Source organism: Stegastes partitus, unplaced genomic scaffold (assembly GCF_000690725.1).
Source record: "Stegastes partitus isolate 25-593 unplaced genomic scaffold, Stegastes_partitus-1.0.2 Scaffold124, whole genome shotgun sequence".
NCBI lineage: Eukaryota > Metazoa > Chordata > Actinopteri > Pomacentridae > Stegastes > Stegastes partitus.
Window position 1 is genome coordinate 49,474 of NW_007577855.1, and position 13,316 is coordinate 62,789.

At 43.1% G+C, this 13,316-nt stretch overlaps 1 protein-coding gene across 6 annotated transcripts in view; it reads right to left on the reverse strand.

The window, feature by feature from the left end:
• Positions 1–1,585: 1,585 nt before the first annotated feature.
• Positions 1,586–13,316, reverse strand: part of LOC103354881 (septin-9-like) — an 80,832-nt gene continuing 69,101 nt past the window's right edge. For all 6 annotated transcript variants that reach the window (XM_008278466.1, XM_008278465.1, XM_008278464.1 and 3 more), the window contains 5 exons: positions 10,142–10,259; positions 7,858–7,953; positions 7,502–7,598; positions 5,299–5,350; positions 1,586–3,697 (listed from right to left, as the gene is read on the reverse strand). In XM_008278466.1, the coding sequence (XP_008276688.1) occupies positions 3,478–3,697; positions 5,299–5,350; positions 7,502–7,598; positions 7,858–7,953; positions 10,142–10,259 (583 nt within the window). In that variant the 3' untranslated portion in view covers positions 1,586–3,477. The remainder of the gene's footprint in view (positions 3,698–5,298; positions 5,351–7,501; positions 7,599–7,857; positions 7,954–10,141; positions 10,260–13,316) is intronic.

Below are 13,316 nucleotides of genomic sequence, written 5' to 3' on the forward strand. Positions count from 1 at the left end.
GCGGGGTAGTTGAGAAAGAGTGTGACAGGAGGTGTAAATGAGAGGCCCTATTAAACCAGTGCTATGTGAACATGGTGTGATGCTGCTGCAATGACACGTTTCCTCTCACTCGGGTCTTTTTGCTGTGAATGTGGTGCTGCATGTTTTTATATATGATTGCGCTCTATTATGAACAGCGCTCAAGTAAAATGAACTGCTGTCTTTACTGTAGTTTATGGTCAGCTGTCATTGCACCAACAAGCCGAGCATATTGTTGACACAGTTGGCCAAAGTATTGCAATGTGTTGTGTCTCTATTAGCATCCATCTTTTTGCCTAATCAGTAAATAATGATTGTTGGTGCAGTGCTTGTTGGTTGGCTCACTGAAATGTAATGTGAAAGTGAAAAATGCGAATAGTTTGTTTATTTAAGTAGCATTTCTGAGATTTTTTTACTTCTCACATTGGCATTTGTTATTGCCGTTGATGTATGTGAAAAGAAAGTAGGTTTCAAATTACAATGGCCAAACAACATCCACCCATCCTTCCATTATCTACACACCGCTTAATCCTCACTAGGGTCATGGGGGGTTGGAGTCTATCCCAGCTGACTCAGGGTGAAGGCAGGTTCACCTGGACAGGTCACCAGTCTATCACAGGGCTACACTTACAGACAGACAACCAAGAACACTCACACTCACACCTATGGACAATTTAGAATCACCAATTAACCTCAACATGTTTTTGGACTGGGCTGCAAGGTGGCGCAGTTGGTAGCACTGTTGCCTCGCAGCAAGAAGGTCGTGTCCCGGTGGGGGCACCGGAATCTTTCTGTGTGGAGTTTGCATGTTCTCCCTGTGCAGCGTGGGTTCTCTCTGGGTTCTCCGGCTTCCTCCCACACAGTCCAAAAACATGTTGAGGTTAATTGGTGATTCTAAATTGTCCGTAGGTGTGAATGTGAGTGTGCTTGGTTGTCTGTCTCTAAGTGTAGCCCTGTGATAGACTGGTGACCTGTCCAGGGTGTCCCCTGCCTTCACCCTAAGTCAGCTGGGATAGACTCCAGCCCCCCGCGACCCTAATGAGGATTAAGCAGCGTATAGATAATGGATGGATGGATGTTTTTGGACCTTGTGGGAGGAAGCCGGAGAACCCGGAGAGAACCCACGCTGCACGGGGAGAACATGCAAACTCCACGCAGAAAGATCCCGGTGCCCCCACCGGCAACCTTCTAGCTGCGAGGCAACAGTGCTACCAACTGCGCCACCTTGCAGTCCCCAAACAACATTAAAGAAGTAATATCTGTTTGGGATATATTCCAGGAAGTAAACAATGCGATTACCAGTATATTCCCTAATAATACAGTATTATGTCTCTTTAAAAATTCAATATATGTACATTTGCTTCAAATGATCATCAGTGAAAAAGTTTTGACACCATCAACTGGATACAAGCTGCAGTCTGTAAGATAATGACGGTGATTTTAACTCTTATTCCTTGAGACATTTTTCTCGACTTTAAAAATATGAAAACTCATCTAATCAGTTCAAGCTTTGCAATCAAAGCCACCACTCCTCATTTCTGCATCTTTGACAATAAAGACAATCAACTTTAAACAATAAAAATATCAATCTTTATTCTTTGAGATAGCATATCAAAGATAAAACCTTGATCTATAATACCATGACAAATTACACAAGAACTTTACAACAGTAAACAAAGTGTAACCCAATAACGTTCTCTGGATAAGAGACAATACTTCTCTCATTTTTAAAAATTTAATATCTCGTGTGTAAGGAAAATTCTTTTGCTTTGACGTAAAACTTTCGAAATTAGACTGTTTTATTTAGACGTAGCCTCTATAAAATATCCCTCGAGCTGGAAAATGTGAAAAATTCTGAAACGCTGCTGAAATATTGTGACATTTGGTGATTTTTATGGGTGTAATTTCAGGTTTGTAGGCACAAATTGTTCCTCACAGTTTGGAGCAGAGCAGCTGCCTCTGATAAAAATGCTTATGAAATGTAAATGTCACCATTGTTCTCACCATTATCTACCGGCAGGATTGGGTGTAATTATTCATTTCAGGTAAGGTCATTTATTGCTAGATATAGTGCAGTCTCGCAAACAGGGGTACAACAAACTGTATGAAACAAAAAAAAAGCCAAACATAAGTCTACGCCTAAACGATCATCACTGGTTAAAACCTGCGACAAACTTCTGGAAGCCAACAGCTGGAATGAAAGTTGAATTAAGCGGATTACATTAAACATACACATAAATACCTATTCATAAATCAACTCTATATACTGTATGTGCTTCTCTTTAAAACAGAACAGGAAAAAAAAAAGAATTTTATTTGCTTGACAAGTCAGAAAAATGGACAAAAAAAAAACAAAAAAACGGCTGCGTGGGACAACAGCTGCACCCCGATCTTATACAATAATATTAGAATATGAACATCAGCAATAAAAATACAACAGTAAATGAGCAAATGCAAAATGCAACATATGACTGTATTACACGACAATGGCATTATATAGAAAGAGACAGTATGGTTTGGCAAAAAAAAAAAGAGGCTTTAAAAACATCGCAACACAACGGAAAAATTACCGAGGAGGGGGTGAGGGGGACTCATTTTTCCGAAAGCTGCTCCACACTGCTATTGCTTTCTTTTTTAATTCTACAGTGCGGAGGTGTCGACAATACCTTTCTCCGTAATACTATAAACCTAATCTAAATATCCCTACCTAACCCTAGCAACTATACAATACTATACACCACAACACAGAGCGGACCGGGCCAGTGGCACTAAGTTATTTCTAAGGTGAATCTAGTATCATCTCATACGCTGTGCTTCATGTTGTGACGTTTCTCCCCACCTGGACGGCCAAACTTTCTGCGACGTTCTGCACACGACAAGCTCGTTTCTTCTGGATGTTGTTTCTCCTCACACTAATTGAGTCTGATCATAATCTTGCTCCACTGCTGAGCTGCTTACATCTACATATATTCCATTTTGCACCCCACCGCGACAGTCCACGGCTGCGCTGTAATAAAAGCCGACGCTCTCTGCGATGAAATATCTGTGGATTTAACTCTGATTATCCACGATCTGACAACTGTCACGGTTTATTGTAAACAATCCTGAATGCAGACTCAACTGATGGAAGAAAAAACAAGAGTTCTGTACAGCATGTGGGTCGCAGTGAGGACACCATTTTGCTCACAACTGTATTCGTGGAAGAAAAAGATAAGAAAACAGCCCATGGAAGGAAAAATGTGGGGGATTTACTCTCCATCTTGTGTCTTGTAATATCCTGATAAATTAAAAGCTGTAGTTAGGCAGTCCTTCTAGGTAACAAAAATGGTCTTCACAGCATGAGTGTGTGTGTGTGTGTGTGGGCTTTTTCATGTAAACAGAATGTATGTGTGAGTGTGTGCTCTTTGTGCCTGGCTGTGTCCTGATATCATAAACTGGCGAACTGGCTTCCCCCCTCCTCTACATCTCGTGGGACAAGGCTTCGTGTTGAGCAGCGACTCCGTTGGCCTGCGGGGCGATGGGCGGCTGCTCCTCCGGCTGACCGTTGGCCTTCGGCTGAACAGCAGGACCGTCAGACAGGTGAGCGCTGAAGTGGATGTTGGACTCGTTTAGCCGGCGGACGCGATACGTCTCGTAGTGGATGCTGCCCGTGATGTCCTTGATGTTCTGCATGTGTGTCCTGTGAATAAAAAAAGACAGAGTTAGAACAATGGAAGTATTGCTAAAGGCTTTACAGCAGGAGTGTCCAATCCTGGTCCTCGAGGGCCACAGTCCTGCATGTTTTAGATGTTTCCTTCTTCCAACACACCTGATTCAAATGATCAGCTCATCACCAAGCTCTGCAGAAGCCTGATAACGATCCTGATCATTTGAATCAGATGTGTTGGAAGAGGGAAACATCTAAAACATGCAGGACTGAGGCCCTCGAGGACCAGGATTGGACACCCCTGCTTTTCAGCAAGTGACTATGTGAGTACCTCAGAACGTCAGCCAGCAAACAAGGGGCTTAACTCCTGTTTTGGGGGCATAACTATGTACTATAAAGACTTATATCGCTGTCTATGAAAACGCTAGCCGTCATTTCTTTGCAGGTGAGACCCTTTAAGGCGAAAAGGAAACCAAGAAATGGACGAGAAAGAAGCCAGAGCTGCGATTAAGTATGTGCATAGAAAAGAAATGATCCACACAAACATGGTCAACACACTTGGTGAAGACTTGTTATTCAACCGTAAAGAAGTGGGCTGCTAAATTCAAGTAGGGAGAGCAGCAGAGATGGCCTGCGGTCGGAACACCTAACATCAGCGACCTCAGATGATCAAGGCCAAAAATGATAAATGTGTGACGGTCCGACACATGACGATGGACATCAGCGTTCAGCTCTGGCTTCTTTCTTGCTATTTTTTTTTGGTTTCCCTCTCACCTACTGATTTTTAACCTTATTCAGGACTTTTGTGGGGTTATTTGGACCCCAGGCCATTTGGTTTAGGTGATCGGTTTTGTTTTTTTTTATATTTTTGAAGATTTTTTTTTAAATATAAAAAGAGGGACATTTGTCATTGAAACCAAAAATACGTCAACTTATCAGAAAACTTATTTAACATAGTATGAATGTCTATGATGAATACCAACAAATATTTTGTACAAATTCTTGACCCTCTACGTCTGGCAACATGAAAGTCCTGAATAGGGTTAAAGGGCATCAAACCTTTTTGTGGACACTGATATAAAACTTTATAATAAACAGCTATGCCCCCAAAAAGGAGTCATAAGGTTTCCGTGTGAAGCCAAAAACTTTTCAAAGTACTGTGTAGAAGTAAAAGTGTTTTCTTCCCATGTTAATGTCACTATCTACATCATCAGCTTCCATATTTGGTGCAATTAATGTGGATATTTTAAGCTGAAAATGCTGCAAATGTTTGCATATTGTGAGAGTAATATATAAAAAAAACACACTCAAAGAGTGAAAAGCAGGTCGTCTTGTACCAGCATGCTACTTAAACGCAAGGATTCACTGGAGAAACCTGAGCAGCAGTTCCTGTGTCTTTGCAAGCGCTCGAAACGTCTACAGGAATCTCATTTGTATTGATTTTAGCAGGAAAGTGAAGCTTTATCATCATCGCTGTTTTCAATTAATTTCAGCACCTCCACATGATAAAGTGAGCGACTCCTGATCTATTAGGAGGCTCAGTGTATCACGGTGCTTCTACTCCAATCCTGTTATGCCCCTATAGGTCAGAATTTAAAAAAAAATAATAACAAAGGAGTATAATGGAGGCTCACCTGATGAGGAGATCTCGCAGGTAAGCAAACTCACAGTGTGCAATGTTCTCAACTGCAAAGAGAGAAAAGAGGAAACAGATGAATGACTCGGGTTTAGGAGACGAAACTCACAAAACAATCCCGTCCGGTCCTGCTTGAGTGCTCTGCCGCAAAACCACCAAAAGATGGCAGCGTTGCGCACGAGTCAACTGAAGGGCATCCTCTAACATGACATCTCCAGCAATTTTCTTAAGCCAAGATAACACTCTCCTCCACTTTCAAGTAATTTAATACATCTCAGCTTCCCTCTATATTGGAGAACTTTAAGTAAGACGTTTTAACAAACTCCCCATGACAAGCCGCCGCCGCCGCTGACTTCCAGTAGGGCTAACACATGTTTGAATTATAGATTATGTCAAGGGTGAAAATGAAATAAAGGAGGCTGCTATTTATGTAAAGCTTTGAAATCCGGGGCAGGAAATTAAATTCTCTTTGAAAGGAGACGAGTGGAATAACTGCTGGGTCTGTGAACGCTGATTAGTAGCATCAAGGGAACACACGCTACTAACTTGTAACGAGCTGCACCGCCGGTATCTGTCTGCTCCTGGGGTGGCATTCAGGGCTCTCCCCTATATAAGTTTAAATGCATGCCCACTTCACGCTTTATCCCCCCGCACTTCAACCACTGAAAATAAATACTTTCTTCTCCACTCGTGATATATGGAGACTTTCTGGTTTCTCCTCCGAGGCCTAATTTATGAAGCCGGCGCTGTCCAGCAGCTCCGGCAGCTTCCCTTCTCTCTCTCCTCTCCCGTTACTTTTTTCTTCTTTCTTACCTCTTGGCTGTACCAGAATGAAGCCTTTGTTCTTTGTGCCGGACAAGACTGCGTTTGTCCCACAGTTACTTCACCTCAACTTGCACCTCTATGGAGTTGGCTTGCTGAGAGAGTACTAATGTTAAAAGAGGTCGCTGCACTGTCTTGAAAGCGACATTTTTTTGAAGGAGAAAACTCTTTGTACGGATGCATTTTTCAGTTTAAAGGAGGCCTACATAAACACCTGGATGCATAAATAACAACCGTTGAAATTATGAATCTACTGAGCTTCCTGCTCAGAGGTTAACATCAAGACTCGCATTCCCGTACGTTGTTTTAATAATTTCTAAGCGCTGAATAATTCCTGTTTAAGACGATATATATTGAGTTTCCCATGTTTGTCAAGATATCGTTGAAGGTCGCACTCCTAGTGGCCATCCCACTGAATCATAGATAAGGCATCCCTTTATTCTATAGTCTAATTTACATGATATTAAATGTTTTTTTTTTTCTCTCCCCCCCAGAATAATTTATACGTTGCACCATGTTTATAGGACAGCCAATAAACTGGAGCCCAGTGCGCTCCGCAGAGGACTTGCTGAAGGGCGTCCTCAGAAGGAGACAGTGTTTGTTAAGCAGTAATAGCCCCCCGTCCAGGCCTCCTTCAGCTGTCTTCTTCTATTCTCACTTTCTGTGCAGGCAGATGTCCTCTCTCTCTCTCTCTCTCTCTCACACACCCAAGGGTGACGTAAGGACACTCGCTCGCTGAGAACTTCTCTGGCAGCGTTAGCGTGCAGCACGGGCCAACAAATGTAAACTGCATCAAAGTTATTGCGTGCAAGTGTGTCTGTGAGGCAGTCTGAGTGTGTGTGTGTGTGTGTGTGTGTGTGTGTGTGTTTTATGTTTCTGCCTGTCATCCCAAAGGACACAAAGAGTCCCAGTAAATCTTTTCCTCCCGTCTCATGCTCTCCTTAGTTACAGACTCGGAGAAACTTATGTAAACAGGCACCTGGTAGTCGCACAACAGACGGTTGAAGGCTGCAGCCGGGACGGATTTTAAAGCTGCAGCCAATAAGTTTCCACTTGTGCTGTTTTTTTTGCGGAGCTGCTTCACCTTGTTGGTGTTCGTATGTTGCGAAGAGGGACGCTAGATGGCTTTGGCACCGTCATCTGGACAGGCATGTGCCAATTATGAGTACGGGAAATGGTTTTAGTGTTATAGCAAACCATTAGAATAGATTATTAGGTCCAAACGTAGTCGTATGCTTAAAAACTAGACTACTGTTGGTCTGCATTCGTTCTGTAAGAAAGTGTTCATTGATCTCCCTGGTGATTCATTTCCAGTTGTCTGTTTGGCAGTGAAAGCATCCAGCTGTGCATATGTTTGCATTAGGATTCATATAACTTACCCTCTATTGTGCCCCATTTTGTTTTCCTTCCCAGAATCCTCTTCCCGTTCACCTGGTACTCCTGGTCACTGCCCACCACAGCAAAAGGGATCATCTCCTGTTCAATGCACACATGTAAACACACACATGCTCAGTGATTCATGTTTGTTTGTTTGCCTTCTCTACAACAACATGCTAATGATTTTTTTTTTTTTGTGGCAATCCCAGTTTTTAAGATTTCCCGAGCAAACACAGGAAAGGTTCACCCTTCAAAGTCAAATCTGCAAAAACGCACATTTGTGCCGAAGCCACAGGAGGCTTCCCTCCACTGTGGCTGCAGAAATCTGAACTGATTGAAGCCAAAACAGAGAACTTACCCTGATTTTGTCATTGATCATCCTGTCCTCTGCGTCCTCGTCAAACTCTTTCTGAGGGTACACGTCGATGCCGTTGGCTCGCAGCTCTTCCCGAATCTAAATGCACAACGACACACAAAAACATCAGAAAAAAAACCAACCCCCATTGTGACAGCACACACAATTACATATGATGTGATAGTTTATCAGTCTAATGCAGTCTTTAAAATCATGCTACATCATCATTACACAGATTTACATAATGAGATTTGAGACAGACTGAGAGGAAAAAAAAAAAAAGGGGAAGTACAATCAATCATTTACCATTTTACCCAAACGCACTCCATTGTGGTTCTGAACTCTGTTTCCGTGCACGTATAAAGTACTTGAATAAACATTTGGTTATGTTATACTGGCTGGTGCTGACATTAAATTGTTTCTAATATCCTTGACACGGAGGAGTTAACATGGAGGTTAACCGCTCTCGAGAAGTAAAAAAGAAAAAAAAAAAAACAGCCACCCGTATTCTCTGTATGTCTTTATAATGGCTGAAAGTCAGGCCTGGAAAACAGAGAGGTTTCTGACAGAAATGTCCTTTTAATGAATGACTGTTTCCTCCCACAATTACTACTCTGACAATTTCCACTTGGTCCTGGATCAAACATTTCATTGTTTATCCTCAAAGCAGTTCTCAGGGTTACATTATAGGATGCAAGTGAAATTCTACAACAGAAAAAAAGCCACATCAACTGTTGGTTAGAGGAATGTGAGCAGGCATTCACAGCTGGACACACAGAAACCCAACATTTAATGAAAAAAAAAAAAGAAGCCCTCTTATACTGTTTGCATGTTAAGTAGCTTCAGGGGAAAATGGGAGGAGAAAAAAAAAAACATTTGGCACGAGAAGCTTTTAGTCAATAATCTTCAGGGTCACACAGAGCATGTGCGGCCAACCACAACAATCCGGCTACAAGCCCCGCGGCTTCCTCCTCTGTGCCAGGGCCTGGGCCAACCCCTGCTTTGTTCTTATTGGACGCTGTTCCGGGTATCAGAGGGAAAAATGGCAGCCAAGACACCCGTCGTGCTTCCACCTCTCTATAAATGAATAAAGCAGTCGGGGGAGCCTGTATTCTTGAAAGAGGGGATAGAGAGAAGAGATGAAGGAAATGATGGAGGAAGGCAGGTGGCAGAATGCCTCCCGCGGACTGAGAATTGTCCAACAGCAACACACTGAGGAAAGAGATTCAGCCAAGAATATATAAAAACTCAGGCCAGGTGGAGCGAGAACCCCGGTGTAGAGGGAAAGTGATGATAAGAAGGCGAGGGCTGTGAGGTTGCAGTGATTATCACACCGAGGAGTCTAGCATGTTTGCTTATAATAACACAGCTGTAATCTACGAGCGAGATACGCACCCCAGAGGAACAAGAAGTGACAGAGCTGAGATAAGATCTGCCTTTTATGAATGAGTGAATGCAGTGTAGCCTCTATATGTTTGCTCAATTTGATCACGTCGCCTTATTTAGTGTAGCTTGTCTTAGGATTTAAAATTCTAAAGTTAAAGGAGATATTAGAACCTCACATGAAAAATCAGGGATGTGCAATAAATCTAAACATCTGATTACACAGAAGTCATCATCATTTGAGTCGATGCATTTAATATTTTAATCTTAACAAAACTTGTAAACTAATGAGCTACCACTGAGGCATCAAAACATATGATTAATGCTCATTATTAGCTTCGATTTTCTTTCTTTCTCGTCGTGTTTCAGTGCTGCATTGTGCACATAATCCACTGGTATTAAAGGGCCTGTATGCTCAGCTGGCAAATGGGCAGAAGCTCCACATCTAAAAAAAAAAAAAAAAAAGCGCCGGACCTTACAGTTGCCGCTCATAAAATAAATGCGTCAGATAAACAGCTTTTAAACGCTTCCGTCTGGAATGATTTTCAGAGTGTAACCGTTATGGAGGATGACGCAGTGTTTCCCAGGACGGCTACGATGTGTGTGTTTGTCCAGGTGGCTTCGGTTTGTGTTGCCTGGCAGCTCTCTGTGGTACCAAGCGGTGGTTAATGACACACGTACACCTGCGTTTATGACGTGAATCTGCCAACTGACCTACTGATGCGTCTATTTTATTTTGAAGAGCTGCTACAGGCTTTTCTTTTTTTTTTCTTTATGATGACAGGAAAATGCAACCAGATCTATTAATGTCACCAGCGAGAACCAGGTCAAATTATTGTTGGTTAAAAACCCCACTGTCATTCAGACGCCTACGCACGTCCAGAAATACACTGCCTGCTCTCACCGTCTGTTTGAAGTAGTCCCTCTCCTCCAGGGTGAGTGTGTCGGCCTTGGCGATGACGGGGACGATGTTGACCACCTTGCTGAGGCGCCTCATGAACTCCACATCCAGAGGCCGGAGGCTGCAGGAATACACACACGACAGGATACAAGATTACTTCAAAATTATCTGCAACTATATGATTCTGCAGCTTGGATGTTTGACATTAAAGTGTATGGGGCTGCAGGAGGAGCAACTAGGTGGAAAACAACTCATAGATGTTTGCATATCTGCTCAAAGAAAACCAAGATGCATGTCTTTTTTTATTCTTCTTGTTTATGAGACAAAACTGTGGCTTCCACACTTGGATCTAAATATTTTTTCTTTTTCTGTCTTTATCTCTGTGCTATTAGGAAAATATCTTCAACTACAGGAAGAAGAATTTTTACAATATGGATGTAATAAAACACTCCCACCATTAGAGGGCAGTCATGGTCTGTTCCAGTACATTCAGTCCATCCTGGTTTCTGATGTTGGCGGCACTCCACAAATATCTATCTATATCTCTATCTCCATTTATACATAGAGAGAGAAACTAACATCATAAAGTAAATGCTGTTAGTCTTTTCTACACCAACTGAAACCATTTTGCCAAAGTCTGATTTCAGTCAATTGTAGAAGAACTTAATTCACTAAACAGTCGTTGCACTGCCGCTCGTTGTCTGCCATGTTCCCATTTGTCTTTAATATTCTGCTTCTGCTTAACTCAAAGCAAATTTGGATGAAAGCACATTTTCCTCATCGCCTTCTTGGATCCTCTGTGTATTAATGTGTTCCACTAAAGTTTTCACTTTTTCCTGTCAACAGCCTGCGATCTTGCCCAGTGTAGGAGTGATTAGGGTTGTCCTGCTACTCTACACATTACATCTCTGTTCTGTTCCTTTTTTTTGGTCTCAGTGTTGCCTCCAGTTGCTCCTCCAGACAGCCTCTCTTCATGCTGTCTGCTCTGCCCTCCAATTAGCCTCAGCCAAGCCAGGCGAGCCCGGTTCAAAGACTGCGGGGCAGCTGGAGGGGAGGCCTGGTTGGTTCTGCACAGCCACTGACAGACATGTCACCATCAAAATAGGATGAAACACTGGTGAACATGTGTTACACGGAGCGTGGCGTAGAGCAAAGGAGAAATGGAGCAAGAGCAAAGGTAAACAGAGATGACGCGTAAGTGGTGCATTCGAACCCTCTGGGGACAAAACATAAATGTTGAGAGGATGGAGAGCGAGACGTTAAAGAAAAGAGAAGGAAGACCAAAACACGGGTGGTTAATGATTGTTCTGTGTCAGAGTCAATTATAACTGCATGCATGAATATAAATATGTACAAAGGTAAGAATGCACAAACAGGCACGTGGGCTGCATCACATGCATGAGTGGGCAAACATGCACACTTCATATGTACACATGTTTCCTCGCACACAAGCATATGGACGGTAAATATAAAATATACATGTATGCACGAATGCACAGATGTGCAATCATATGTTTGCATGCATGCACAAATCTCCAGTTTGTGTGGTTGAGACAGACAAAACAGCAGTCATGTTTCAATAAACTGAGAACGGTGAGCTCTCTGCTCAAATGAAACGTGGAGAAAACTATCAAGCACAGTTCAAACAGCCTCCCCTCTCCCTCCCCTCTTTCTTTTCCATAATGGATCACAAACCAGTTGTGAGTTGATGAGAGTCAAAATGCAGCCTTCCTTTTCTCAGGAACGACATGTTAAATGAGGTAACAACAAGGCTACCCAGAGGGAAAATAGTGCGGCTGACTCTGCCATTATCGGAAATGGCTGCCGATGCCAAGACTGTGTTGTGCTTCACTGAGCGCTGCTCTTCTATCTGAAACCACAGACGCAACTTAAAGTAAATTGCTTGCAAATTGCATTGGAGTCGAGATAAATACAAACTGTTGTTTAAGAAGCTTCAAACAAAAAAGCAGTAAATAAAAATAAACCCCCCAAAAAACTGCACATCTTCAGTGATAGAGGCCTATGAGACCTCATTCTGTCATCATTTTCCTGCCTGTCATTCTTGGTCACATGGCAGAAGCATCCAGAAGCTTTTGGCGCTGCGTCTGTGTGTAATTGGTAACAGGCTCTAATTTAAAACTTCAACTGACATTACTGTGTGAAGTGAAGACGAGAAAATAAGCAAAAAAAGAGACTAAAAGAGTGAGATTTTAGAGGTTTTAGATACGTTCTAGTACTTATTTTTCTCATGAGTCCAGCTAAAATCAGAGGGAGGATCACTGCTGCTGATACAAAACGATTTTTCCGTGCACAGAAGTACAACTGCAACCCTTAACTGTAGCTCTGTATTTGTCACCTGGCTGCGAGGAAGACACCACTTCCTGACAGACGTTTGCATCTTAAATTTCGAGATGAGTGTGAACTTCCTCGTGTTCACCGGCGTGTTTTGGTGAAGTGTGCACGTCCGCTTATGTAAAGCGCATGTGTGTGTGTGTGTCAGTGACAGTTTGATTACAGCCTGCATGGACACGACGTTGGAGATTGGAAACGAAAGAGTGAGTAGAGGGTGTTGAACTGGCTGAACTCTGCAGCTGCAAGCAAGACGATACGCATCCAGGGCATCCGCACAAGTGCTAGCATGCCCGCTGCCCACTTGAGTCCACTGCTTGGGCCTCGCTCCGCATGAACAACGGTGCACACATTCTCTGGAGCAGCAGCTGTGGCGACGTGAGCAGATGATGAGGGGGTCTGTCAAACAGCGGGACGCGCATGTCATCCCCCCGCTCGGAGAAAGAACGTCTAAGTGGACAACTGTTGAGTTACTGGCGCAGAGAAATGTGCAGCAGCAGCGGATGGGTCTGTCTTTTGGACATGCAGCTATAGGGCATGTTTACAGCTGCTGCACGCGAGTGTTTTAATCTGCATTTGCACAATAACGCCCCTATCGAACCTTTAACGCTCCGAGCTTTGCCGTGTATCTGCACAAGCGGCTGCGTGTCCTCCTCGGTGCACGTAAGGACGCATCACCGTTACGTCGAGCAAATTACAGAGTCGACCGGGAGACAGCAAGTCCAATCACTGACAAAGCAGCGAATGTGGCTTGAGTTATCTCAGCACGACTGAAGCGAGCCAAAGCAAACGTCATGCAAGTGATGCAAACAGCCTCCAACTGTTTGCT